Source organism: Haemorhous mexicanus, chromosome 1 (assembly GCF_027477595.1).
Source record: "Haemorhous mexicanus isolate bHaeMex1 chromosome 1, bHaeMex1.pri, whole genome shotgun sequence".
In the NCBI taxonomy this organism is placed as follows: Eukaryota; Metazoa; Chordata; class Aves; order Passeriformes; family Fringillidae; genus Haemorhous; species Haemorhous mexicanus.
The window spans coordinates 5,264,956-5,281,084 of record NC_082341.1 but is presented as its reverse complement, the minus strand read 5'-3'; the positions used below and the strand labels follow the sequence as shown (position 1 = coordinate 5,281,084).

At 49.1% G+C, this 16,129-nt stretch overlaps 1 protein-coding gene across 1 annotated transcript; it reads right to left on the bottom strand.

The window, feature by feature from the left end:
• Positions 1–349: 349 nt before the first annotated feature.
• On the bottom strand, positions 350–15,809 carry CSRNP1 (cysteine and serine rich nuclear protein 1). Its single transcript, XM_059838977.1, has 5 exons — positions 15,700–15,809; positions 8,534–8,729; positions 6,001–6,260; positions 5,226–5,522; positions 350–4,234 (listed from the first exon to the last, which is right to left on the bottom strand). The coding sequence occupies exons 2-5, from the start codon at positions 8,703–8,705 to the stop codon at positions 3,251–3,253; spliced, it is 1,713 nt and encodes a 570-aa protein (XP_059694960.1). The 5' UTR covers positions 8,706–8,729; positions 15,700–15,809; the 3' UTR covers positions 350–3,250.
• Positions 15,810–16,129: the final 320 nt, after the last annotated feature.

The window sequence follows — 16,129 nt, the reverse complement described above, 5'->3', positions numbered from 1 at the left end:
CCATGACCAAGAGTATTTTTTCTGTTTTTCCCCAGGGGCACAGGACCATGGTGATGCTTCTGTGCAGCTGCATCCTTCCAGGTCCCAGGGGAGCCACAGGGCAATGAGAAATCATTTGTAACCCAGGAGGGAAAGTGGTTTCCAGGGTTTCCCAAGATTCCTCCTTGGTGATGTGGATGCTGCCATGACTGTTGTCTATTCTATCATCCCTTAGAGACAAGCAGCCACCATCCACAAGGCCAAAAAGTTTGGGAAAACCACATCCCATGCACTGATGTTTTACTTTATTTAGAGAAAAGAGAAAAGGTGATTCTGTCACAAAAAGGACATTTGTGAAGACACTGCCGTATTCAAACAAAATTCTTTTATTGAAAGTGTAATGGAAATTTCTTCATATTGCTTTGATGAAATGAGAGACAGCAGCTGTAGACAAATATGCTTTTTTTTATAAACAAATGCAAATGGATAAGGTAAAAATAAAGCATTTTTTTAACTTGTACCTTTAAGCAACATAATCACAATATATACACAAAGAAAGCTAAAATAAAGCTATGTTGAAACCAAAGTGTTTCAACCAATACATTAGATAATTACAGATTGTGTCAATAAATACCCAGTTTTTAAACTGTTTAACAGGCAACTTTTTACACAGATACCGAGAAGAAAAAAAAATTATATATTTACAATTCAGTGCCCTGGAAAAAAAAAAAAAAAAGAGAAAAAAAATATTTTTTTTCTTTTTTGGCACCAACACAAATAAAAAGAATAAATTACTGAAAAAAATCCACAAGGCAGGAGTCAATCCCAATCATTCACTTAAAAAAAGTGTTTGTGTGTGTGTGTGTATACATATACATATATAAAATATAGGCATATATTTTATATATATATAAATATATATACGCAGAGAAACCTAGGAATGTTACAAAATATATTAGTGCCAATAAATACAGAAGGCTACCAGACTTTCAACTGTCAGTATTTTTGATGCAGTCTGAAGGAACTGAAGGAGCTACCACCTAGGAGATAACCGAAAAGGGGATTTTTCAGTCTAAAGAAACAATGACGACAATGAAAAATAATAATAAAAATAATAATTATTATTATAACAATAACAATAACAATAATAATAATAATAATAGATATATCCAGGAAATCCTCCATCTGCCAGTAGTATTCCTACAGTCGCCCCGGGGGCGATGCCTTGCTGGAGGAAGCGGCGGTGAGTGCGGGCTCAGGACCCGCTCGTGGCCGTGGGGGGATCAGCTCCACTTCCAAGTTGACTGGCTCAATACCAGAGAAGATTGACAATTAAATAGCAATAATAAGGATTAAAAAAAAAAAAAAACCAAGCAACCCACGTTTCGTACGCCAGAAGTTTCCTAAATTGCCGGCAGGTTTGCAGCGAGGCACCTGTCGAAGAGCAGGTATCCAAGAGCACCATCCCTGTGGTTGGGGATAGAAACAGTTCAGCCAATGGAAAAATCCTCAAATCCATGTTTCGGGGTTGGTTCCCTTGTCTGTGTGTCTCTGCACCCCCAGAAGTTCCCTCCAGCTGCTCCCAAGGCAGCGAAGCTGGGGACACCAGAACTGTCTCCTCCTCCTGTGATGGTAATGCCAGGAATCACTCCCATCACCAAATTTTCCAAGGGGGAATTGAAAGCCAGTAGGTTTTAAATCCATTTTGCTTTTTTGATACCACTGGTGTAGGCACTTAGTGTATCACTGATGCACAGATTTTTTTGTCCAGTTACATCTCATGGCCGAACAGTGTCATGCTCTGACTGACTTAAATAGCAAAAGGCCAGGGCAGCCTCCAGTATCCTTCCTAAACACAAAGGTTTCTCTCATTTTAAAAACCAAAAGCCTTCAGTTTTTCAGCTTGGACTTCAGGTCTTCAAAAACTGTACTCACAGGATAAATAACCCCAAAAAATTCACATCCATCTGTTTTGATTGAATTACTCGATTCACCTATATAAAAATACAGTACAATCAGTGTGACCCACTGGATTTTGGAGCTGCAACATCCTCGGTGCTGGGGAGTCCTAAGGAGCACTTGCTGAGGAGCTTGAGCACTGTTGCTGTTTTGGCTTTGCTCTCCCAAAGCCCCCACGAGGGCTGCCAAGGTCCTTATGGTTACACCTCCAACTGCTGACAGTTCCTCTGCATATTCAGGCACCATAACTGATGGGGAAAGATCTCATGGCCAAATCCCTAGGAAATTAAATAAATTATAAAATAATTTACAAAAAGGGGTTGGGTCTTGTTTCATGCTAGAATTAATGTTACTTCTTAAATAGTTTTGCTTGCTTTGCTCTCCACAGTGACATTATGGAGACCAAACACCATTCTCATGTCTACGACAAGGCTGGGAGAAACCAAGGGATGTTGCACAAACTCTTCCCTCATCTCTTCCCTCCCACACCATTTCTGTTCAGTGTTTCTAGAAATGTGAAGTGAAGACCAAACAACCAACATCATTCAGACTCAGAAAAACCAGGGTCATCTTCCTCTTGAAGACCTTATTGCCCTTCCAGGTCATCGACAAACCACAGTGCTATTCACGTACTACAGGTAGAAAATAAATAAATACAGATATATTATGCAAAAAAATATGATTGTACACATAATACATCTGAGGTATTACCAATTTAAATAAGGTTTCATGCTAGTTCAAGCTTCAGTGGCTAGTTAAATTCTGGAATTTGCAATAAATAGATGAAGAATGATTATGTATATAGTGTATGGATCTCTTCTGTAAACCTCATCAGATTTAAACGTAAGAGTGTGTTGGGCCGACTCTTACGCAAACCACAAATTTTCACAATAAATACAGCTTCAAAAAGTTGCCTTAAAAAGTTCCTGCAACACTGAAACGTTTCTAGAAGGGGCTGTATGGACGACTGGCAACGTTAGCGAGGAGTTTTTCTCAACAGGTCTTTTCGTACAAAACACAAGGAAATTCTCATGTGAAAGTCTTTCTCCCTCCCTCCCTTCCCCACCCCATCATGAAAGTTTAGAAATTTTTACACAAACAGCGAGAGAACTGATTGTAGCTGCAGTATGTCAAAACGTCCATGTTGTATAAAGACCAAAAATAGTTAATTTGCTTAGAAAGTCTTCTGCTGTTGCTGTTTTTTCCTCCTTATATTTGAGTAGCACACCATCCTTTCAGTGAAATTTTGTCTGTCTCACTGTTCCTCTGTTTTCCTTTCGGCATCAGTCCTTGCCTGAGCCACATGGGTGTTTCACACCTTCACTGTCTCCATCAGTGATGACTTGATGGCATCCTCCAAAAGTTGATTGTCTGTGAAAGGGGCTGGGGTTTCAGGGACGGATTCGGACAAACCAATGAGGGACTCCAAGAAACAGGAGCCCTGATCTCCGGCTTGTGGGAAGCCAGGGAAATTAGGCAACTGAAACTGTAACGCTGAGAAGTTATCCAGGTTCTCATACTCCTTTAAGGAGTTGTAAAGGGGTCCCAAGTTATAGTCCGAGAAGGACTGGAAGAAATCCAAGGAATCAGAGGAAAGGCTGAGGTCGGCGTAGCTCTTGGAGCAGGGCTCAGTGGAGGAGGAGGTGCAGCAGGACAGACCATCGCACCTCCCATGGGCTGCATCCTCCAGCAAACCCCCGCTGTCCTGGTTGGCATTTTCATCCAGGCACTCCGAGAGGTGGGACAAGTGGCCAGGGACAGGCTTGGCCTCACTGCCGTGGTCCTCGATGAAGAAGTCGGTGGGATGGAAGCAGCTGAGGTCATCCTGGCCACGCCTGCTCTCTTCCTCGGCGTCCGAGTCGTTGAAGTGGAGGATGCGCGCCAAGCCGTCGTCGTCCACGTCCGACTGGGATTTGTCGGAGGGGAGGCTCTCGTAGGGCTCCTCCAGGTCCTCGCTGGGATGGGAGGAGATGGAGGAGTCTGTCATGTCACTGCTGCAGCTGTTCTCCCCCAGGGCCTCCAGGTCAGGGCTGAACTGGAAGGCAGGTGCCAGCGGGACTGCGCGCTCCTCCAGCGAGCCCTTCCCTGCCGCGCATCCCAGCGCAGGGAGCCGCTCCCGGAAAGGGGGCTCGGCCTCCGCCACCTTCTCGCTGCTCTGCTGCTGCTTCTCCAGCTCCAGCTTCATGATGGTGTGGATGAAATGCGTCTGCACGCGGGCCTGGTTGAACTCGATCCTGCCCTCGGTGTTGCCACAGCCGTCCTTGGTGCAGCCGCAGGGGAAGGAGGTGTGATCCATCTGGAAACAGGGAGAATAAGAGGAAGAGGGTTAGGGTTGAACCCAGTGGCATAAAACCAAAACTGCCCGTGATCATCTGTCCTGAGAAACCAAGTAAGAGCTGAGGGGTTTGAAGGCAGGAAGAAAAAAAAAATAAAGACACCCTGCTCTTTTGAAGAAGTGTCATAAAAAGTTGGATTTCAGTACAAGTGAAGAAAAAAGATTAAAAAAAAAGCAAAAGAAAATGGTCCAGAAGGAGACATAAGGGAGCAAAAGTGAGTTTTTTCTTTACTGCTATTTAATGATTTCACGATCTGATCTGCAGCAGCCACTAGAGGGGGGCTGTGACACACACATGGAGCACCCGTGTGCACCCACCTCCGCCACCCCCAGCTTCCAAACGCGGCACCGAGGGAGAAAGCAGTGCCCAGAATAGGGAATGAGGCTCCCTAAATACAGCTGGGCAGGCACCTGCAAAAAATACCCTGAAAAATATAACTCACTAATTGAATAGAGGGGGATTATCCCACTGTGCAGGTGGCCTGCACAGCTCCGCTGTGGGCTGACGCTCAGCTGACACTCCCACGTTCGCCTGAGCGCGCTGGGATTTGTGACACACACCAGAAGAAAAAGGAATTAAAAATAAAACCTGGGGGAGGGGGAGAAAGCGCAGCCTTGTGTGAGGAGCAAGGAGCTCTTCCTTGCAGACACTCCCATGTGGCCCACCTCCAACAGGAGATCGAGCAGGTATGGATCTCGTGGGAACGTAAAGCAGGGACGTTCTCATTGCAGTGTGGGGATGGCTGAGCGTGTGATTTGGGAAGAGAACGCTTTCAAGCAGTGCCTGCCTTGCAGCCTGAGGGATGCTCCAAGAGCTTTCCTCACCTCCAAGAGCAGGTGGGAGCAGACGGATTTACAGGCTGCCCCAGCTCTGTCCAACTTGCTCACACCCCCCTGCTCTAACACACAGCTGGAGCCACAGCACCCCCCACGCCCAGGGGTGAGGCTGTACCTGACATTTAATGCCTGCCAAGCTGCAGCTGCAGGTCTCGGGGTCGCAGACCTCGCGGCAGTCGCAGCCGCAGTCCTCCCGGGACAGGCGGATGTTGTGCAGCTCCCGCTTCTCCTCCTTGTCGATCTTCTTCACGCCCACGGCCTTCAGCAGCACGCGCCTCTTCTTGGCGGGGTAGGGCTGCAGGAAGAAGCCGTCCTCCAGGTCCACGTTGCTGACGTCGATGTCGTCGTCGGAGATGTCCTCGATGGTGAGCTGGTTGGCCTCTTCCGACTCCTTGGTGCCGTTCATGGTTAGCTGAGGGCAGAAAATGGACAAAGCTTTAGGGGCTTGTTTGGGACTCAGAGCCATTGGAACCCCCAGCTGAGAGGGGAAACAAGGAAGGAATGAGGTCTCCCTCATGGTGGCCAACCTCAGGATCAACATCTAAGTCAGAGCCCACAAAGACCTGACATCTGACTGGAGATGTGTCCTAGGATATCAAGTATGTAAACCAGAAATGAAAAGACTTTGGGAGACGCCGAGAAGAGTCTCAAGAGGATCCCAGGACAGAGAGGCACTACCAAAAGAGCAAAAATGTCTTCTGTGTCTTTTCACTTTTCAAAGGGGGAGAATTATATAAAAATCCCCCACTGGAGCCTCTGTTTTTTGGAGACCCAAATTGGGAGCTAAGGATTGATGCCCCCAGGTCTCAGAGGCTCTCATTAAAAATTGGCCAATTAACCAACAGCATCCACCAGCTCCTCATCAACCCAGCCCCACGCTCCTCACTCACTTTCCATTTCAACGCTTCCAACTTCTCCTCTTTTAATTTCTCTTCGAGTTTGCCCCGACGGACGTTTTCCTGCTCCTTTGAAAACTCTGCCAGCGTGAACTGGCGGGAGGAGCTGTGTTTGCTCACCATGCCCAGGGTACAGCCCCCACGGCTAGGCACGCTCGTGAAGCCCTGGCAGCGTGGGAAGTAAAACACAGTGACCCGGTCAAACTCCACATTGTTCTTCTTTAGTCGCTTGGATTTCTTCAGGATTGACGTGGCTGAAAAGGGGAGAATTAAAACAAAGAAAAAGCACTAAGTCAGCGCTGCCATGCTGCAGATGGAATAGAAATATTGCAAACAGGCAGGACTTGTAATTACTCTCCCAACAGGGACACACTGAGACAAGGCTACAACATTGCTTGGTGGTGTTTTAGGAGCTAGCACTTCAGAGCTGGGATGAGGATGGAGAGGAAGCTAAGCCAAGCCCTGCTGCATCAGAGTCACTGATGAGATTCACCCTACGAGGTGGCTGCTGCTTCTCCTTCCTGCTTGACTTCCCCCCAGGAACATCCATTTGCTTATTCTTCACGTGTGGCAGAGCATAATGAACAAGCAACCAGCCATCCTACACATCTGTCTCTCTAAATCCACTCTGCCCCACACTCAGGAGTCTGCTCCTGGGATGGCAGGGCATTGGTATTCCCAGTGCTTCATGGCTCCAGCTTTTGTGGCAGGGCAGAAAACAGCCCAAATTGCTGTTTTTTCTGGTACTTCCTTTCACCATCCACTGGGAGGAACTCTGAATCTATGGTTTATTCTCAAGAGACTCATTTGAGAGCAGCTGCAAAGATGTTAATCTTTGTGCAGGTGATCCCCGGGTAAACAGGGCAATACATGACTCTGGTTTATCTTAAACTGCTGAAACATGCTACACATCACTTCGAGCAGAGCCTCTCCAGAGATACCTGGCCCTGCACAGCTGCACATGCAAACACAGTAGATGGAGGGGGACTAATTAATCAGGGCAGGTTCAGAGTCAGTGAGTTTCCACGAGTGTGGCCTGCCAAGAAAGGAAAGCCAGGCACAGCCGTGTGAGTGTGGCAGGAACAAGAGGCAGCTACACCCAAATTTGTGGTGGGGAGGTATTTCTGGTCCCATTCTCTGCTAGTGCAGGGGTGCTTTGGTTGGAAAAGAATAACCCAGAAAGGATGGGTGACTGCTGCAGAGCTGGGATCAAGCCCTGCTCTTTGGGAGGCAGAGCCACGAGCAGCCCTGCAGTGGGACCCAAGGAAAAGACTGCAACAACCCGAGGAGCTCAGCTGCTTTGGTGGGCCCCAAAGGCTGTGAAAGTGCAAGACTGGACAGTTAACTGCACCCACATTTCACAGGTCTCACTTGCCAAAATATGGTGTTTCAGTTTCATGTGGAAAAAAAAAAAAAAGAGAAAAAAGAAGTGTTCACCCAGCTGTGTCAGCAGCTTCTGCTCAATAGCTGGGGGTTCACACCAGGCCCTGCAGTCACTCTGATCATATCTTTGCACTGTGAGTTGCATTTTCACAATAACCTTGACTCAATCTCCTAAAACACGAGCTCTTTATCAGAAGGCAAGTTAACCACCACGATCATCTATGGGCCGAGCTGCTGCACTTTGGCATTTGCTCCTCTCTCCCTGCACCCCTCCTCTGAAATTGTTTTCCCATTCCTGACCCTTTTCCAATTGAGCCAGAGAATACAAAAAGTTCATTGTTTTGTCACAAAACCTGGGAAGACAAGCAAGAATGAGACTCTTTATTATTACAAGACTTCTAAAGCCTTTTCAGACCACGGCGTGTTTGTGTATGTCTGCTAAGTGGACCTTAACTGCTATATACAGTGGGTGTTCAGTATAATTTACTAGGCTGGACTATTTCTCCTCCATGAAGATGTTCTTCTATTGTACTTTTTATTTTTCCCTTCACACAGCAGATAAAGGGCTTTACAACACTCCCTTCTGTGTGTTTTCCTAAAAGCTCTCAAAACTCACATTGCTGGGAAAACAAAATAGCTTTTATCTGTACTAGCAGCTCAGACAATGTCAAACGTGTCATGTTCTTTGGCAAAGCACCCAATTTACGTAGGAAACAAGTTCTGAAATGGTAATTACGCTACTGGTTAATCATTTTTTAAAAAGAGCATTACAGGCCTTCACTGTCTGATTAGGTTTTGCCTGTGAAACAGCTTGACAGGGAATTGAGGGTTGGTGGGGTGGTCCTGCAGCACAGGCTTGGAGGCACACACATGCCTCTGCACACCCATCCTTGGGTTTCTATTCCTGCAAACCTGGACTTCAGCAAAAATATTCCAAAGGAATAATAAATACTGGGAGGAAGGGCTGAGGAAGACCACTGTGAGGAGGATGGATGATTATAAACCAGTGTCATGATAGGTAGCAGGTGCCACAACCACTTCCAGCCATAAAGGTATGCCCCAAGGTGGGTCTCTGACCCACCACCACCCTACAAAAAACCCATGCAGAGTCATGGCTGATCCTGGGAAAACCAGAGCTACTCACGGGTGAAGCTGGACATTAAGGCAGAGCTGGGCTTGGGCTCTCCACGGGAATTCTCCTCATCAGTGTCCCAGCCTGAGGATGCTGAGGAGGAGAGGGGGGAGCAGGAGGAGGAGGAGCAGTAGGTGCTGTCATCCCCCAGCTCTTCATACTTCCTTTTCAATACTCCGCTCATGGTGATGCCGTTTTTGTCATATAACTGGAAAACAAAGGAAAAAACAACATGAAGCCCCGGAAATTTTGGCATTTTGTGGTGATGAGCAGGACAGCTGTAACCCCCAGCAAGGCTTTCCCATCAGATCCACTTGGCTATGCAGATGTCATTCCCAAAAAGTGCTGCCCCTAAAACACCTCATCTTAACTACACTCACTGTGCACACCTGTGAATTTCTTTCCCATTTCACAACTCTGCAGAAGAAACTGACTATCCCAGACAACAAACTGTCCAGAAACCAATCCAGTCAACACAAATGTCATCAAACAGTAAGTATTACATTTTGCTTACTAATTCTTTTATGTTCGCTCCTCACCCAGATCGCTTTCTATGCAGTTACAGCTTTAACGTCTTGCTAATTACAAAAATAAGCCAGTTTGCAGAAAACAATCTGTTGGCATGATTTACTTGCTACAGCCCCCCGGGGAAACAGACTTATTAAATGAAGCACTGAAATACAAATATATCAACTGTGAAGAACAGCCCTTCTCCTCATGGTGCCTTTCATAGTCAGTCCCCCATTCAATAAGCTATTCTTGTTTAGGCTGGGTTATGTATCAAGCATAGAAGCAATTAAAAACAACGCAGCTAATTAAAAACAAAGGAGCTCTGTACTTGCCTAGATTCCTAAATTTCCTGCATGCTTTGCCTCTGCTCATCTTAAAGGAAAAAAAAAAAAAAAAAAAGAAAGCCAAAAATAACTGTGTTGCATCTTTTAAACTTTCCTTTTATAAAGTTTGTGCAAATTTGGGAGACAAAAAAAAAAAAAAAACAAAAAAAACACAAAAGCTACAGCCTTTGCCTACAGTAGGTTTGGACAATGCTCTCAGGCACAGGGTGGGATTATTGGGGTGGTCCTGTGTATGGCCAGGAGTTAGGACTTAAAGATCCTTGTAGGTCCCTTCAACTCAGGATATTTTATGATTCTAATGGACATCAGCACCCACTCAGCCTGGGGTGCTCCTGCACTGATGATGGATCATTCCACCTCTGAGACTCTGGCAACACCAGCCCAGCTCCCCCTGACCCTGCAGAAGCCACTGCCAGCTTATTTGGGAGCCAGTGAGCCATCCCCAGAGCTGAGAGCCAGGCTGCTGCCTGAGGGGTGGCTTGCTCTGACCCCATCCCATCAGGCTGTAAAAACCACAGTGGGAGGGAAGCTCAGGAACTCCTTCCAGCAAGGAGGGGAGAGCCCCAGCAATGTGGGATGCTACCAGCCACCCCATAATACACAAAAGCTAAAGCATCCCTAGAATTTGGATAATCTGGGACAGTAGACAGCCCTGGGATGGTGACAGTGCAGATACAGGGGTGCCAGACACCCAGTCCACATCTCCTCCCACCACACGAAACTTCTCCACCAGCCAAATTCATTCTTTGCAACCCAAACAATTTCTCACCCCGCTTTGCATGTCTGAGGTTATGTCTCTGAAAAAGAGAAAAACAAAACAACAAAAAAGCACTAAACCTGCCCTTCTGACAGACCTGAGGAGGCAGCACAGACATCACACCAGTGGCAGAACCTCCCCACCATGGGATTTTCAGTGTCCTGACAGCACCAAGCAGTCTCACGTTGCAGGACAGGAGCACACAGTTCCTTCCAAGTCCTGCACCAACCCTCCCTAATTATGTTTACCACCAGCTTCCCAGGAGACAATAGCCACCTTAAAGGTCAAAAAAGTCTCTGGCTGAAGCACTTCCCTGGCCTGGAGGAGTTAATCATTGGCTGCAAGGCGTGCTTACAGGGCCAGCACGTCCCCCTGAATCTGGGGAGAAGTGATCCCTCCATCCCTCCTCCTCCTCAACAGACCTGGAGCTGCAGGTGGTTTTGCCACAGAGGGGTTGTTGTTTTTTTGGCCTTAATCCAAAATAGATGCAGAGAAGGTGGATTTGGCCACCCTCCAGCCCCAGCAGCACATGTCCTACCCAACACCTGGATTAACCCCTTTCCTTCCTGCTCCATGGCAAAGCTGAGCTCGCAGGTGGCCGCAAAACAGCAAATAACAAACTTTTTATTTGCCTTATTTTTGTGTATGTGCCTCCTGCTCTGTTTCACGTTTGCTTTAAGAAACAACCAGGAGCAAAGAAACTCTCCAAATCCATGGCAGGGGTCCAAATCAAAGCCTGGGCTGCTTTTTGTTTGCAGGGGTTTGCATACCCCACCGTCCACCTGGAACAGGCGAAAACTTTGCAAAATAAAAATCCCACATGTGGCTTGAAAGAGCATCAGCTCCTGCTGCAGAGAGAATGCTCCACAGCACAGTGAGGGATGACAATGAGGGATGCCACTACAGCCAAGGGAGGGAGGAACCAGCTCCCTAAAATGCCTGTAGGACACATTTCCAAGAGCAAACACCCTCAGAGATGTGATGCCGACCACATCCGAGTCCCGTGGGAGACAGGGGAGGCTGCTGGAGCAGCCAAGGTCATGCTGCTGAGACAGGGATAACTCCAAGGGCTGGACCAAAGATGCAGCAGCCCTGATGCTCAGGTCACCTGCCAACCCAACAGTCCATCAGGGGCTGCACCACATCCCCCCAGACCAACCCCAGAGGGAAACCAGAGCGCTCTCCTCCAGCCAGAGAACCCAGCTAACACAAACACCAAGCCAGAGCCAAGGCAAGCTGTGCATAAGATGGTGCAATTCTATTTATTTATTTTTTAAATGCTATCACCAGCCAGGAGGATGAAGGGAGGTTTGTGCAGCTCCCCATCTATGAGAATGAGCCAAATGGATAGGGAAAAAAACCACTTTTGGCACGCTGTCTTCTTCAAGACACCTATTGTTTTGTAAATGCAAAGGAGGTGTTGTGCAAACAGGATTCCCAGCTAATGGGAAAAAGCTGGTGAACCTGCTGCCCACCAGCCAAAATATAGTGATTTTCTCCTGTTACACCTTCCCCCTCATTGCTGATTTATGGCTGTGATGTTTTCCAAGCCAAATTTTCAAATCCTTCTCAGGAGAGACCTAGTGGAGCTTCACCCATCAGTGTCTGTTTCTACCCTACCCCAAAAAATCCTCCAGATGGGCATTTTACTGTCAAAGCCAGGATGATTCTCTTCTCCCCTCCTCACCCTGGCATGTGGAGACAGAATTCACACCAGCAATTTGGATGCTGCCTTTAAAGCCATGTCACCAAGGCCACTGGTCACTCAGCCAAAAAAGCCCAGAGGCCCATTCAGACACAATGAGGATATTTTAATTGCAGTAATTTTGCAAGGACCCTTAAACCCACAGCAGTGTCTTAAAAGCAAGTCCCCAAAATATCCACAGCAGCAGCATGGAGAAAATAAATAACTATATCTGAGTTTGCCATTGCAAATCTCTTCAGGCACCACGGAGTGCAGGATTTTACCACCTTCTCTTTTTTTCTTTTTTTTTTTTTTTTTTTTTTTACATAACCTGAAATAAAATAATCCTATCTTCCTTTCAGTTGCCAAAAAAGACATTCTGTTCTTGGCTAAGACTTCTTACTCATCTATTTTACTGAAAACAGCTTTTGGAACAAGTACATAATGCAATGGATCAAACCCGCAGGAATTCCTCTCTGGCACCAGAACTCCCACTATCCTGGGAATACTTTCTAACAAATATTTAGCCCAGATGTGCATTCCTTTCTTTCTCTCTCTCCCTCCTTTTTTTTTTTTTTTTTTTTAAAGCATTAAAGTTTGGGTGGGGGGAATAGAAGGGGGCAGTCCAGTTGGGGGGAAGGGAATCCAATCTGCAAAGTCCCATTTCTGGCACCCAACAAGTTGCAGGGTAAAGCCCTAACACACTGGAATGCAAGGAATTAATGTTTTAACTATCCTCCTCTTGGACGACGTCTCAACAGTAAATATTTCGAGTAATTTAGATTTAAGAAGGTTTGGCATTTGTTTAGCCAAGTGCAGAGGAAGGCAACTAAAAACCCCTGCCAGTGTCCAGTCTCCAGGAGACTGCACAAAGAGGCTTTGGGCAGAATTACGAGGAGGAGAAGATGTTTCAGTGCTGTATTCTGGGGCTGTAGATGTGCTTTGAAGCGTCAGGCGATCGCAGCAGTGCAAGCAAAGCAAAGGAAACTCCTCACAGAGACTCCAGCAGCTGCCTTTGCTTGTGCCACAATTCCCATGGCATTGCAGGAGAACACCCAGGAGCAAGAACATTTCAAATTTTGGGGGGGGTTGGTTGGTCGGTGGAGCATCCTAAAGAATGGAAGGATCCCAATCTGTGCAGGAATTATTGAAAGCAAAGTTTCTTTTGCCAAGCGATGTAGGGAACACCAAGGAAACAACAATCCCTCCGACCACCCCCAAAACTCAGCACGGTGCACTGAAGGTATTTGTTTTCTGGTGACTTTTTGAGCTGGTTTACTGACTTTAAAGCTCGGCCATCTGTTTGCAGCCCAGGAATACAAAGTGGACTTATTCCAGCACACCAAGGTGGACTCTTCCCAGCACACCGGGACGAGGGCTTGGCTGCTGGGAGCGAGTTCAGGACCGCGCTGAGCCCTGAGTCAGAGCGGCTCCCGCTCCCTCCCCCAGAGCCGCAGTGGCTGTGCAGGTCTAGCAGGAGTAAATATTAGTTTAAAAAACACCACCGCATATTTTAGCCAGGTACGGCTCCGAGGGCAGCTCGTGGAGCAGCGCTGGGGGAGTTGCTGGGGTTGGTGTTTGTTTGCACGCCGCCGTTTCTTGTGAGCAAAGAGATCTCGGCGTGAGAATCCCCCAAAAGCGCTGCGGAGCTGAGCTTGCCGCTCAGCGATCCCAGAAATCTGTCTAACAGCAGTGGTGAGCCCAGTAACACCTCAGGGTTATTTAATAATCGCCAGACTATCAGCACTGATTCATTGCTCAATCATTTAACTATTTTAATTCTTTGCATATTTACTTAAGTGGTTTCCCCTGTGCCGCCGTGACAGCCTCCCGATGACAGCGCTTCCCAATTTCGGGGCTGACTGGAGCCAAGGGGAGCGGGATCACCCCACCAGGAGCCTCCAGGGGACAGTCCCACGCGTGTTCCCAGCCACATAAAGCTGTGCTTTCCAGTTCAGACCAGATTATTTTCACCCAGCTGGGTCTAAGGTTTCATAACCTTGCTCCGGTTAAAAATAGCCTCTGCCTACTATGCAACAGCAAAACCCAAAGTACTTCGTGCTGTGGAGTGGGAGCATGAATCAGTCCGTAGCACGAGTTTATGCTCCTGTCAAGAGTCTGAACAGGCAAAACACCTTCCCCGGAAGGAGCAGCAGAAGTGTTTACTCCATCTCCTAATTTTTGGAAGGCCACAAAGAAAAAAAAAAAAAAAAGAAAGAAAGAAAAAAAAAAGGCTTGTCAGATTTTTCTACCAAGCCCTTACTTCTTGCTGACAGCTTGAAAGGTAAATAAGAGATTGCAGCAAATACATTAAAGGTTATCTGACACGGCCCAAAATGAAAGGAGGTTCGGATGTACTCGGCGCAGATTGTGCTGTAACAAACAGGAAAACAGCGAAGTGTGCTTTGTCTAGGAAAATCCTCTATTTGATCACACCTCATGAATAATTCACATCAGGTTTCCATATTTGTCCTCCTGTAGGTACACGCTGTGCGTTACCTTCCCTGCTATATATACGCACGCATTTCCTGCGCTGAATTATTAAAGCCTTTGCCGGGAGCTGCGGAGTCTCTCCGGGAGGAGAACAAACCCAACCATCCTGAAAATAACCCCACCCCCCCCACCCCACACACACCTTGACGGGCTACCTCTGCAAACTGCTCGGCAGAGCAAAACTAAAATCATTTCCATGAAAAAATAAAGTAATAAAATCAATTAATAATTGGTGATCGGTTCCTGATAACGACTGATAAGACTTAACCTGGCAGTGCTGGGTTAAGGGTTGGACTCGGGGATCTCAGAGGGCTTTTCCAGCCTTTAAGGATTCCCTCGTTCTGTGACTTCGAGGCTCGTAAACGGCCGCCAGGGTTTTCCCTCCATCCATCCCACCCAGGCGCTGGCATTCCAGGCGTTAGTAAGGCTGAGCTGCTTTAGGAAAGGGCTGTCCCCGTGTGTCAGCCTCTTCCTACAGCGACATTATGTAACTCGAAGGTGACAGACACTTTTGAGGATGCCGGGGGTAGAGGAGGGAGTGGGGGGGGGAGCAGGCAAAAAAAAAAATTATAAAAACCTGAGAAAACTTAGTAGTTGGGGGCGGGAGACAAGGGTATCCTTTTTTTTTTTTTTTTCCCCCTCCTTTTTTTCAGGCGGGCTGTAAAAGCCGCGATGTCTTATTTCGGGAGGCGGGGGGGGGTGTGGGGGGTGCCCCGCTCCGTCTGTCCGCCCGTCGGTCCCTCCGTGCGCCCGTCGGTAGGTGTTGCTGTAGCGACGGGAAAGCATCCCCAGCCGGGCGGATTTGGGGAAGAGCGAGCCAGCAAGGCTCCCCCCGCCCCCCCAACCTTTCTCTCAACATCAAAAAATTGGAACCGCGGCAGCGGGGATGGAGCGGAGCCTGGACTTACCGGGGCAGGGGTGAGAAGGGAACTCTGCGCTACTCCTAATAAATAATAAAGGTGCTCGGGTGTCCGTAGGGCACAGCCGATGGCAAAGTGCGGGGGACCGGGTGGGGGGTGCAGCAAACCCACACCCCTTCCCCCGAGGAACGCCGTGCCGCTGCCCCGGCGGCTCCCGGAGCTTCCTGGGCTCAGCCCCAGCCGCAGCCCCGCCGGGCTCCGCTCGCCCGCGGGCAGAGCAGCGCGGCCAGACGGCGCCGGGGCGGCGCGACCGCCGGGAACGGGCGGCGGGCACCGGCAGCGACCCCCGGCCGGCGGGACGGCTCCGAGCCGGCTCCCGGCGGCCGAACCCCGCGCTGGGCAAGCACCGAGCGGACCCCGCAGTCGCAGCCCCCGGGGGTGAAAGGCGAGCCTCCCCCTCGCCGCCCACGCCGGCTCCCCCATCCCCATCCCCATCCCCATCCCGGCGCCGCTGCCCGCCCGGTCCCTACCTGCGGCGGCGGTGTCGGCGCGGCGGCTCCGGCTGCAGCGGCGGTGCCTGGCGCGGCGCCTCCCGCTCCGCTGCCGGGGCCGGGCCGGGCTGCGCCGCCCCGCGCTGCCCTTTTCCGTCAGTGGAAAACTCCGGGCTCTGACGCAGGCGGTGACAGGAGCGGGGCCGGCCGGCCCGCCCGGCTTCCTGCCCCCGCCGGGCGGGGCGCTGAGTCAGGAGCGGCGGGAGGCACCGCCCCGCATCGCTCCGCACCGCCCCGCATCCCGCCGGACCGCCCCGCGCCGCCCCGCATCCCGCCGGACCGCCCCGCATCCCGCCGGACCGCCCCGCATCCCCCCGCACCGCCCCGCACCGCTGCGGGTCCCGCGGGGGAGCTGTGTCCCACAAGAGGTTGAGGAGCCACAGGGACAGGTTGGACCCCAAGGTGGCTG